At 43.4% G+C, this 13317-nt stretch overlaps 1 protein-coding gene across 1 annotated transcript in view; it reads right to left on the reverse strand.

Moving 5' to 3' along the window:
- Positions 1-1366: 1366 nt before the first annotated feature.
- Pgcka1 (PDCD10 and GCKIII kinases associated 1) overlaps positions 1367-13317 on the reverse strand; it is a 67821-nt gene continuing 55870 nt past the window's right edge. Inside the window, exons 3-4 of the mRNA XM_090343728.1 lie at positions 5196-5249; positions 1367-3342 (exon numbers count right to left, since the gene is read on the reverse strand). Coding sequence (XP_090199854.1) covers positions 2457-3342; positions 5196-5227 — 918 coding nt within the window. The 5' untranslated portion in view covers positions 5228-5249 and the 3' untranslated portion in view covers positions 1367-2456. The remainder of the gene's footprint in view (positions 3343-5195; positions 5250-13317) is intronic.

A 13317-nucleotide genomic window follows, 5' to 3' on the forward strand; every position in this document is an offset into this window, starting at 1 on the left:
GGCAGTGTGGGATAATGACAAAGGACTCTCACTGCCTGGGTATGGCGTGTTTGTGTGTGTGTGTGTGTGTGTGTGTATGCATGCCCTATGCAAGAAACCTAAAATTCTCTTCATTTTGCTAGGGAATCTTGTCTGCCGTTCTAGTCATTTGCTATTATTATATGCTTTGATAATTAAGGAAAAATATTTAGTTTCCAATCTGAACCATAGTTTAGTTTCCTCCAGTAAAAAAAGGAAATGCACATTCTTAGCTCAAGAAACCTTTATGTAACATCTCATAATCTTAAACTGAAATCAAGATTTAATGTGGTAAAGTCCATGCCATGCAGATGCTGAAGGATGGTGCACATACAGTCACAGTTGAGGTTCTGTCATTATGTGAGTGTGTATGTGTGTGTATGTACTTTCAAACTGTCTACACTATGTGCACAACTTCCCCTCTTTTCAGCATCACTTCTCTGATCAAGTGGCATCAAGCAGTAAAACATTACACACTGAAGGGTATCAGACATAGGCTGGATCACCTAGGAGATAAGTCCAAAGCTGGAATTTTATTTCATTCTGTCTTCTGATGTCTGTTAATGGGGTCTCCGTATTGGAAGCACTCAATATTACTTTTAAAGACAGGTTGAAATTCTTGGTTGCTCATTAATCTTCTTGAAGCTGTTATTTGCAAAAACAAACAACAACAAAACCAACCCCCAACAACAGAGAAGGTCATGCCTTGGAAGAGCTGTTGGATGGATACAGGGATTCTGGCACAGTTCTGAGATGGAAGATATGCATACTTGGTGCACAAGGTGTTTCTGGGAAAGGCAAGGAGACTGGTTTGCACGCATACCTCACCTTACCCTTTCCTCATCTGGATTCATTCATCTGGAGAGAGCAATGGGAAGTTGGGTTGGTGGATCTTCCTTCCCCGGGGACCAAAGAAAGGCGAAACCACTTCTCTGTGCAATCTGCAGTGTGGATATCATATTCCAAACTCTCACAAACAAGCCCACCCAGGCTTGCAGGTTTTGAGAATCTGGTGTGGAAGATCTCACCTGTCTCAAACCCCATGTCCATCTCTTCCCCCCTCTCAATAACTTGAGAAAGACAACTACACAGCTAGGATGATAACCTCTTCTAGCTTCTCTCGACCCAGATATGGCCAAGTGATCACATGCTAAGCAGTGACATAATTGGAAGGGTCAGATTTAGATGGGGAGAGTGACACTAGTAGATGAAGTATGATCACTGATCGCTCTCGCTCTCACTCACTGTGTCTCTCTCGCTATTTAGCTCTTTAAATGGAAGGAAATGTCAAGGGTCACTGATAGTCGGAGACCTTGGCTCCACATCTTAGTCAAGACAGACAGGCACATGTATTATTTCTTTTAATTGGAATCAGACATAAAACACTCCATATATGGCTTTTTGCTGTTCCCAAAACTCATGAACTTAAGACCAAAATATGACACAGGAAGTTTTATCAATGATTTTTAGCCCGCTTCCCCAAAAATCCCAAAGGAGATTAAGAAGTAATCGTGTGAAAAAGTTAAGGTCAAGGTGTTTGCATACTTCAGTGAATGACTAACCATTTGTTTACTGGTCACTTTTGTTCCACTGTGAAGGCCACTGAGCTTGGCTCACTGTCCAACAAGTAGTTAGTAATTAGTTCCCTGGATGAGTGTCCCTGACTATAGGAAGCCAGGCCTTAGTGGCAGGATAGGCACTTTAAAAAGGGGATAGTTTTTTGTTTTGTTTTGTATTTCTAGGTTGAGTAAAACATTTGGCTTTCAGAAGCAAGGTATAGACTTTTTAGTGAAGCCAGAACTTGGAGGCTCACGCCTGTAATCCTAGGGGCTGAGATCTGAGGATCAAAGTTTGATGCCAACCAAAGCAGAAAAGTCTATGAGACTCTCATCTCCAATTAACCAGCAAAAACCATGGAAGTGGAAGCATGGTTCAAGTGAAGAGTGCCAGCCTTGAGCAGGAAAAAAAAATCTAAGCAAGAGCTCTATGTCCTGAGTTTAAGCTCCAGTACTGGCATATACTTGTGCATACACACACACACACACACACTCACTCACCCCAACCAGAAGAATTTTACAGTCAGACAGAATGCTCTGTGGTATGTGCTCTGGAATTAGATGTTGGGATTGCAGAATAGTCTTCTGGAACTCTGGACCAAAACATTTTGGATTGCACTGATAGCTGGGAAGTGGGCTGCTTAAATTCTGCATTTGTCATGGACTTAGGCACTCTGGCTCACAATGAGTTACTTTAGCTACCTGAGCATCAGCCCATCTTCACAGAGTGATGCTCCACATATTTAGCAAGCAGCATGGCACAGGACTGATAGGACAGACGCTGGATGTAAACAACTGGCCAGGAGGCAGTGGGCATGCTAGCAATGAACCTGCATTTGCTCAGCCTGGCACTAGCTTATAGCCTGTGCCCAGTCTCCTCTCCTAGTCTTCCTCATCTGTATCCTCTCCTGCAGTAGCAGCTTCTAGGGCTGCCAGTGCTTCAGCCACTGCCAAGTCCTCGTATTCCACCTCCTCATCTGTGTCTCCTTCTGAGCCACAAGAGCTCCCTTTCTTCATTCTGGAATCAACACCAGGCATGGTGTGAACAGGATCATTGTCTTTGAAGTAGATGTTCAGAACTTCTGTGGTCACGGCTTCATTTAGTGAGTCCCAGCTCCTCTTCCTGGGGAAGGGCAGGTTCAAACCATGATCTCCTACACTGAGGTGAATTCCTGCCAGGGGCTTACCTTCCTGGTGGTTCTGGAAAAGATAGTCCTTCTCTTCATGATCCCCATTGTCTGCAACAGGATTCCAGAGCTGAGGGTAATCTGGGGCTGGTATCTGAAGGATACAATCTGGTGTGGCTGAGACAGTACTTTCTACCTCAGAGGGGACTCTGTTTTCTCCATTTTGGATGACTTGGGTTTCTTCAGAGGCAGGCAGCACACAGTCCTGTTTCCTGTTGCCATCCTCTTTAAGGAAGGGTTGGGTTGGGTGGCTGTTTTCTGCAGTGCTAGTCCAGGAGCCACTGTCCCCCTGCTGGGGTTTGGGATTCCTCGATTGCAGTGTGGGGCTGATGCCATTGATTGCCACACAGTGTTCCCCTCCAGTATCTTCTTGTAGGGGTGATCCTTGGTGAGGTAGACCAGATGTCCTACCCCTGCTCTCAGTTCTCCCCAAACCCCCATCAGGGAGGGCATTTTTGTGCACCAGGACCTCACTGCTAAGGGTGCCTTTCAACTTCACAGTGTCATCTTCCTCCAGCTTGCAGCTGCTTACTTCATTGACATAGCCAGGGGAGGGCACTTGGACTGGATCAAAGAGATAGCTGGGAATGAGAAAAGTGGGAAAAGGTGAACCAAACAAATGCCCACTAATAAGGAAATATAGTGCTAAGGACTGATGTTACTCCTCCCCAGTGGATTATTCTATCATCATGAAATGTTAAGTATGAAGTCTGTACTAGCATAAAGGAAAAACAGGATACCTTAGTATCCATGATGGGTTGGTTTCAGATACCAGAGTGTGTGGATGTTCATGTCCCTTTGTATAAAGTGGAACAGTACTTATATATTCCTATCTACATCTTCTCTTCTATTTCAGATCATCTCTAGATTACTTATTGTACCCAGTGCAATATATATCCAATGCAAATAATTTCTAACAATGTCTTACTTAGGAAATGATGACAAGAATACAGTGTATATGTGATTAGTACAGATACAGAGCTTTTTTTTCCCTGAAATATTTTTGTTGTTGTTGTTGTTGGTGGTCATGGGGCTTCAACTCAGGGACTGGGTGCTGTCTGAGCTCTTTGGCTCAAGGCTAGTTCTCTACCAATCTATCACAACACCACTTCCAGTTTTGTAGTGGTTAATTAGAAATAAGAGTCTCATAGGCTTTTCTGCCTTGGCTAGCTTTTAACTGTGATCTTCAGATTTCAGGGTCCTGAGTAGCTAGGATTACAGGTGTGAGTCCCAGTGTCCGGCTATCCTGAATACTTTTGATTTGTGGTTTATTGACCCAAGAAATAAATATTCCACAGGCATGGAGGGATAGTTGTACTTGGAACAAAAAAAACCTTTTAATAAAGCCAAATATCATATGACTCCCACAGAGCAAAACTTAGTTGTTCCCATATATTTGCAATAGAAGAAAATAATTTCAGGAAGTTGGTTAAAAGAGGATAGTTAAGGAAGGAAAATTGTCACTAAATTTGTTTCTTTTATGATTAATATGATACACATGAAATGGGGTCTTATTTTCAGTTGTGCTATTTCAGGTCCTTTGTGAATTCCAAGATTTTCTTTGTTTTGATGCTTCCTGGAGAAATATAAATTTCACCTGCACAAAATTCAATCTTAGAAAACAATGGTGTTTCCCAATAAGCTTTGTACACTGAGCAAACAAGCAAACAAACAAATTCAGGCTTAGGAAACAATAGTGTATGGGCTGGGAGTTTGGCCTAGTGGTAGAGTGCTTGCCTAGCATGCACGAAGATCCGAGTTTGATTCCTGGGTACCACATACATAGAAAGAAGCCAGAAATGGTACTGTGGCTCAACTGGTAGAGCTGTAGCCTCGAGAAAGCCCAAGGACAGTGCCCAGGCTCTGAGTTCAAGGCCCAGGACTGGCAAAAAAAAAAAGAAGAAAATAAGAAAACAATGGTGTACCCAATAAGCTCTGTACACTGAGCAAACAAGCAAGCAAGCAAACAAACATAAAAACAAAGCAAAAACGCTGGGCATTAGTGGCTCACACCTGTAATTCTAGCTACTCATGATCCTGAGATCTGAGCATCATTGTTCAAAGCCAGCCTGGGAAGGAAAGTCCACAAGACTCTTATCTTCAGTTAATCACCAGAAGACTGAAAGTAGCACTGTGGCTAAAAGGGGCAGAATGCTAGCCTAGAGTGAAAAAGCTTAGTGACAGTGCTCAGGCCCTATGTGCAAGCCACAAAAACAAGTTAAACATATTGGTTACACATCCTCTAAATGATATCAATACAGAGCAATATTAGTATCTTGGCAATGCAGATGGAACTCCAGGCTGGATAAATGTACTACATTAGTACATGAACGTTATTTTATTTTACTTTTTTGGGGGCCTGTGTGTGTGGTCTTTAAAAGTGATTTCATGGTAACCACACATCCCATGCAGATGAAATCTTTTTCAGCATTACCTTTGTATCATTTTACAGCACCTGCACCCCATCTGGATGATTTCTTGTCACCATCTGGAAAAGGTGTGAAAAGGAGAGAACATGTTGAGTGATATTTTTAGTAGGTGTAAGGCTCATGTTTTCCTTCCTGGACACTGAAAAGGAAGAGTTGCAAATTTTGGCCAAAGGGTAACATGGGATCAGAGAGCCCTAGTTACCAAGAATAACCACAAGTTTCTAAAATCAGTGATGTAGAGTTCACCATTATTATTAACACTTGTCTCTGTTGGAGTAAACTCATCTCCATTTTGCAGAAGAATACCAGAGAGAGAAATGACCTGTGCCTTTTTATTTTTTACAGAGGACCAGTGCTCACAGCAGGAGCTAGGACAACCTGAGGGGATCCTTGCTGAGGGGTTTGTCTCCAAGTAGTATGATTCTGTAATACTTTAGATTTTGAGTGTATCAAAGGTCCATCTGTTGAAAGCTTATCACCAGCCCATGACAATAATGGGAGATGGGGCCTATAGGAGGTTGGACTTAGTGGGAGGAAATTAGGTCATTGGGGGAATTCCCTTGAGAGGGATATTAGGATCAAAACCCTCCTCTTCTTGTCTTGCTTCTTCTCTGCCACATGCTCTGCCAGCACAGGCCTAAAGCAATAAGGTCATGTGACCACAGCCCAGCACGTCTCAATCCACAAGCGAGCATAAATCTTCTCTTTTTCTATATGGATTATGTCAGGTATTTTGTCACAGTAACAGAAAGCTGACTCACACAGACAGCAAGGATTAAAAATGTCTGACCCACGAGCCCCACAATTTATATCCTTAGTGGTGTTTCAACCTGTTGATGAGATTAGTATAAGCTTTGCCTATACTACCTGTACTGAAGTGCTTCTTCATCAGTGGGTCAATTCTATTGATGATTCGTGAACTGCATTCCCTAGAAGGTTAAAGACATTGTCCCCAGGTGATTTCATTTCCCACTTTTCCAGTGTCCCCTGCCCCAGGCTGAATTCCTCCATCATTTCCTTCTCATGTAAAAACGAATCATTTTTTTTTGCCAGTTGTGGGCTTGAACTCAGGGCCTGAGCACTGTCCTTGGACTTTCTCAAGGTGAGAGCTCTACCACTTGAGCCTCAGTACCATTTCTGGCTTTTTTCTATATATGTGGTACCGAGGAATTGAACCTGGGTCTTCGTGCATGCTAGGCAAGCACTCTACCACTAGACCAAACTCCCGGCCCCCAAAAATGAATCACTTTTATCTGCTGAGACAATTCTCAAAATTAATGAGCAAGCATTTCTAAGTCATTTTCTATTTCTAACATCGGTAGACTTAAAGAAAAAGAAAAAAAATCAATACATACAATCTCAGTCCCTTGGTCTCCAACGACACACACCCTAGAGAGAGGATTCACTCTAGGCTGTAGGCTGTTCCTCCCTTCTTTCCCAGGGTGCTACTTCATACACTTTACACTGAGACAATGACTGCTGCTGCTGCTACAGCCCTGTGTGTGTGTGTGTGTGTGTGTGTGTGTGTGTGTGTGTGTGTACTGGGGCTTAAACTCGGCCTGGGCAATCCCACTTAGCTTTTTAGCTCAAGGCTTTCTCTCTTACTACTTGAGCCACAGCTCTACTGGATTTTGAATAGTTAGGATTTACAGGCATGGGCCACAGGCTTCTGGCTACTATAGTGTGGAAGAAATATAGATTCATTGGTTATATTGTAATAAGGAACCTGGGTTTTGTCCTTATAGTCATCCTGGTGCCTTGTTGGGTGGTGGTGGGTTTTCATCCAGCTCCAAAATGCCTAGAGGTGAGATAGGCCATTCTTTGAATTGTAAATGTTCAGAGAACGCTGAACTTTGATTATTTTCTTAGATGATTTGGTTCTATTGGCTCTCCACCTAAAACATGTGGCTTTTGTCTTTAAAAGCTTCATGCTAGTGGTATTCTAGGATGCAGATCTTTGAGACAGGAGTCCAACTGCATGGCAAGGAGTTTGGCCTAGTGGTAGAGTGCTTGCCTAGTATGCATGAAGATCTGGGTTTAATTCCTTGGAACCACATACATAGAAAAAGCCAGGAGTGGTGCTGTGGCTCAAGTGGTAGAGAGCTCTAGCCTTGAGAAAGTCCAAGGACAGTGCTCAGGACCTGAGCTCAAGCCCAGGACTGGCAAAAAAAAAAAAAAAAAAAAAAAAAAAAAGGCGTCCACCAGCAGTCACTTCCTAGTAAAGACTCCCAAATTCCATCTCTCAAAATGAAGCTTCTGGGGCCAAGAGCATGGCCTAGTGGTAGAGTGCTTACCTAGCATTCACAAAGACCTGGGTTTCATTCCTTAGTACCATATACATAGAAAAAGCTAGGAGTGGTGCTGTGGCTCCAGTGGTAAGACTCTAGCCTTGAGAAAGCTCAAGGACAGTGCTCAGGCCCAGGACTAGTAAAAAAGAAAATGTGGCTTCTCTGTTTCTCAAATTCCTCTACAACAGTATGTTCCTACATTGAACAATAAAATTCACAAATAGCTCACTGCAGTGGGATGAAAAATAGCTCTCTAAAACTTATCTTGTCCCAATTCCTAGAATCTTTGACTATTACCTTAAATGGCCAAATGAATCTAAAAGAAAATACAAAACAACCTTTGTAGATGTGATCAAGTTGAGAATGGGGGGATGGGAAGATGTGTCTAGATTGTCTGGATGAATTCTTTTTCTTTTTGTGGGTCATGGGAGCTTGAACTCTGGGGCTGGGCACTGTTCCTGAGCTCTTCAGCTCAAGGCTACCGCCCATCCTTGAGCCAAGCACCACTTCCCATTTTCTAGAGGTTAATTGGAGATAAGAGTATCAGGTCCTTTTGTGCCAGGGCTGGCTTTGAACCTTGATCCTCCAATCTCAGCCTCCTGCGTAGCTAGGATTATAGGCATGACCCACCATGCCTGGCTTGTCTGTGTGATTTCTAAATACAATTATCTATGTGCTTATGTGTAAAAGGAGGAGGGAGGTTTGGCTTCAGACAGAAGAGGAAAGGCTCTGTAATCACAAAGTCAGAGATGGCAAGATGGTTGCAAGCCATAGAAGAACAGGATTGTATTCAACTCTGGGGGATCTGGGAAGGAATATGGCTCCCAGGACATCATTTTACTCCAGTTACCAATTCAAGACCTCTGGCTCTAGAAACATAACAGCCTAAGTGTCTTCATCACACCCTTAAGTTCCTAGTATTTTTTTTCTCTCAGTGAAGGATATTTATCATTTAATTAATGAGTGCCCTGTCACACTCTTTTTGAGAGAATAGATCGATCTGTTGAAGAATCCTTTGAGCCACCCACCATCTCTCATCATCCTCTCTCTTCTGATGGTCCTTCAGTTTTCTTCCTAGCACATGCTATTACTGGTTATTTTGTCATTTGTTTCTCCTGGTCTGTCTTTTCTACTCTGAGGTCTGTGCTATGAGGACAGAGCCTTTCTTTCAGTCCCATTTCTCAGCACCAAGGGTAGTATCTGGAACTCAGTAAACTAAGTGCATATTTGTGCAAGGAAGGACTGCAGCTCAAAAGGAAAATGAGTAGGGCTTGTAAGCCTTTTGTGTGTGTCTGTGGCCCAACGATATTTGCTAACGGGCCAGGAGTATGGTCTAGTGGTAGAATTCTTGCCTAGCATGCATGAAGTCCTGGGTTCAATTCCTTGGTACCACAGACACAGAAAAAGCCAGAAATGGTGCTTTGACTCAAGTGGTAGAGCGCTAGCCTTGAGCAAGCACAAGGGCAGTGCCTAGGCCCAGAGTTCAAGCCCTAGGACGGCAAAAACCAAATAACAAACAAAGACCCAAACAAAACATCCAAATCAATACTTGCTAAGTTTGTGCTGACCATGTCACACGGCAAGTTGAAAGAGGTCCCTTTGGGGGCCAAAAACCCTGGTTCTGGGACCAGCTCTGCCCCCTCCTCCCTGGGTAACTTTATGCTTCTATTGCTCTATCTGTCAACAGGGATAATAACATCCCTACCCTATGGTGTTGTTGGATGGAGCAAGCACAGACCAGTGTATCACCTAACTTCATTTGGATACAGCATAGTAAAAAAATATTAAAAATGACAGCCTTATATCTATGAAAGATGAGATGCAGTTGCCATGCCATGTGGACACCCACCACGTGTGGTGCTATAAACAAGGCTACATGGTATATTTCTGTTAAGGTTGACACCAATTAAAAGATATAAGCCATAATGCAGTTACAATTCTCCATATAGGCAGAATTTTATGCATATATAGTATATATATACAATATATATATAGTATATATTATATATATAGAATTCTATATATATAGAATATATATATAGTATATATATATAGAATTCTCTATATATCAAGGGTTTAGTTTGATATGTGTATATGATTTTTTTTTTACTTTACCAGAGCACTTGAATTAAGTGGTCCACTTTCCAAGGTGAGGGATTTTATGACTACTTAAGCTTCCCTCTTACTTAAGCCCCCATTTTCTGCTAGTAACCCATAGATAGATAGATTAATGGAATAGATGAAAAGGTACCTTGAGCACCTCTTCCCCTCCTCATTCCAGTTTCAGCTCAGTAATCCTGCCATTTCCTGCCTACAATACATTTGTTTATCTTGGCTTTTTAAAAATCAGTCAAGAGGATAGGTGCCAAAGAAAATATCAAAGGAAAGGAAAAACAATGGCTTAAAAGTGTTTGAGAAATAAAGACTGGTTAGAATAATGAACAGGAAGCAATCATAAAACATTAATTATGAAACACATCATGGCAGCTTTATGATGGAAAGTTTAAGAGCTATGTGTGGGGAGGAAAAGACAGGGAGAGAGGGAGGGAATGAGAAAAGGAAGGGGGAGGGAAGAAGGAAAGGAGAAAAGGAAGGGGGAGGGAGGGAGAGGAAAGGGAAGGAGGGAAGGGGAGAGAATAAGAAAGAGGAAGGGGCAGAGAAAAGGAAAGATGGATAGAGGCAGGAAGATCATCTGGATCAAGACCATACATACTTTGACATCTTGCAACGCTTTGTGTTCTCAGCTTCCCATAGGCCCTGGGCCCCCTTGCCTTGTCATTACAGCCTGTCATCAGGGCATTTCCTCATTTAGAATTGAGTTTCTAGGTTGGTTCTTTCCCTCTTGGGGCACTACAGGGCTCTCCCGCAGGCAGACCTCGTGCCATACCTGAGGGCCATGCTTCACTCTCTTGATGGAGCTCGGAGCTTAGTGGGAACAGCCTGGAGCTTAGTGGGAACAGCCTCTTCCTTGTTCCAGGTTGTGCCCTATCTCACTACACCCCGTTTCCCTTCCCAATGACATTCTTTCTCTCCACTGGCTGAGGAATGGGGTGGAGTGCCTGCACACCCATCTACAAGTTTTCTTCCTTATATGATGTGTTAACTTCAATTCAACCCATTTCCTTTTGCACACATCACCCTTACACCATCCACGCCTTCATTTGGTTGGGGGTTCTCTTTTTCCAGGTGTTAAAAGGAAAACTATGGGCTCAGCATGATACATGGAAATGAGAAAAGAGCACCTTTCTGGAAGCAAGGTTGAGTGGCAAAGAAAGGGTCTGGCTGCTTTCTTCCTAAGTGCTTGTGATTGCTAAGCAGAATCAAAATCAGCTTTCTCTTTGGAGTGTAAAAAAGCAATCAGGAAGCAAAAGGGTAAATCCTTTAGTAACCATGTCGTGGTTTACACAGGGGAAAAGCAAACAGCGTTATGGTGGCCGTGTCTACACACTGCTGGCGCCAGAAGCTTCTCCTGGAGTCCTGTCAGGCCTGACCCACATCCAGCTTGTTATGTGTGAGTTCAATAATTCCATCTTTGAAGATGGCCATGTTAATGGGAGCTGTTAGTAAAGTCTTCTTGCAGAGAAACCCTGTTTCACAAGGGAGGAATTGTGTGGAGGGAGGAAAGCCAGAGAGAGAGTGAGGCATATTTGAGCCAGATAGAGAAACTTGATTATTCATCAGGACATCCAGGAACTTGAGAAAAAGACTCAACCCACTTAGAAAATGTTGCTTTTAAATTGTAATTGCCTTGCAGACTGACAGGGACAGGGAGAACAGGACACAGTGTAGTAACCTGTCAGGATTAGCTGTCTAACTGTTTCTGTGTGTTTGTAAAAATGCTTAAACTGCTTGACCACCTGCGTGTGGCATTTTCCTGGTAATCAGGATCACCTGTGTGTGGTGCTCTCCTTTAAAAGCTCAGCTCCACAGAAGGGCCGGGCTGCTCTCTATAGCCTGAATGTGGAGAGTAGCCGCTGCACTGCTATTAAACTGACTCTGAGCTCCCTTCACTGAGTGCTGGTGACTTCTATTGCTGGGGATTTCAGGGGCCCCCAAATGGCTGGGATATAACATATGGAGGCCCCAGCACGATCCCAGCTGCAGACCTTGATTTCGGGAAGCCCAGGATGGGCCACTAAAAGAAATTCCTTTCAGTGCCCGAGAAAGGCAGTAGCTTTTCCTGGCTAGATACTTCTGTGGTCAACGTTAAACAGGAGTCTGTCTAAAATCCTCCAGAGGTGAGCTTTCTGTATACTGACTGAGACTGACAAGTGTTTTGTACTTAACCTGTGTACTGACTGACAGACTGGTCAGAGTCTTGTCTTGTGTCTAGTGCACTGGTTGAAACAGACTGATGAGCGTTTTGTGTACTGGCTAAAACAGGCCAGTGTGTGCCAGTGTTGGATAGGTTCGTGGGTGAGCTGGATGCGGCTGTATACCCCGACCTGAGGTGATGGTGAGACGCTGCCTCACTATTGGACCAACTGAACCTAGTTGGCACAGGTTGAAACAGACCAGTGGAAGTGTCTCATGTTCCAACTGAAACAGGTTGGCACCAGTCACATTGGTGAGTGTTTTATGTTGTGTACAAATTGAACCTGAATTGAACCTGAACTGAACCAGAACTGGACTGGGACAGGTAAGCGCTGACTTTGGGTGGGTTTGGGTCCCACCTGAAGTTTGTTTGTGTTGTTACTCGTTTCTTGTCTCTGTGTGTAGCTGTTTCCATTTACCAATGGGACAACATGGGTCAACTGACATCAGTCTCTCCCCCCGGTAGAATTAATGCTTGAACGTTTCTCTGATTTCAGGAGTAGAGCTGCTGCTCATGGGCCATCTCTGGGCTCTCTGGTGAGCTTGAATGGCATGAGTTCAATGTAGACTGGTCATCTGAGGGTTCCTTTTATCCACCTCTTCTTTAAGCAGTTTGAAGGATCATCTTTGGGAAGCTCAGTCACCTGAACCAGATCCCCCAGGTTCTTCAGGAACATGGGAAACTCAAGGATGACTTACTCCCTTTTTCTGAAAACCCCAGGCTTTAACTCCTTGAGTCTGTTCTCTTTATTCATGAACCTACTTGGAATGATTGCCAGCAGCGTTTACAGATCTTTTCTCTCCAAGGAGAGGGATGGGAACCGCCTGGTGTCCTCAAAGCTGCATGCTACAACCACCTTCCAGGAGAATGAAACCAGCCGGACTAAAAACCAGTGTGAAGCCTGCCCTTGATAAAAACCAGTCAGCTTATCTTTACCTTCGAATGCATAGATCCAGAAGGCAGCTAATCCCGACAGGTTACTATTTTTTTTCCCTTCTAACTAAAGAGAAATTACGCTGGGCACCAATGGTTCAAACCTATCATCTTGGCCACTAAGGAGGCTGAGTACTGTTGTTCAAAGCTAAACTAGGCAGAAAAGACTGAGACTCTTATCTACATCACCAAAGCTAGAAATGGTATTGTGGCTCAAAGTGGTAGAGTGCTTGCCTCGCCTGCACAAAGACCTGGGTTCAATTCCTTGGTACAACATGCCAGTAGTGGTGCTGTGTCTGAAGTTGGGGAGCTCTAGCCTTGAAAAGACCCAGGGATTGTGCTCAGGCCCAGAGTTCAGGCCCCAGGACTGACCAAGAAAAAATGTTTTAAGGATCTTTTGATTTGCAAAGTGAGATCTGATATTTTTAGGCATACAGATGGTAATACTGTAATCAAGTTAAGAAAAAAAAAAACATCAGGGGATTTGGGATTTATTTCCTTTGGTTAAAATCTGGGGTCAAGTATTAGAAAAATGGAGAAAGGAAGAAGACAGGCCAGACTTCTTCTTCCACAGGCAAGGACTTACTGAAA

This window comes from Megascapheus bottae, chromosome 13 (genome assembly GCF_031878675.1).
Source record: "Megascapheus bottae isolate mThoBot1 chromosome 13, mThoBot2.hap1, whole genome shotgun sequence".
In the NCBI taxonomy this organism is placed as follows: Eukaryota; Metazoa; Chordata; class Mammalia; order Rodentia; family Geomyidae; genus Megascapheus; species Megascapheus bottae.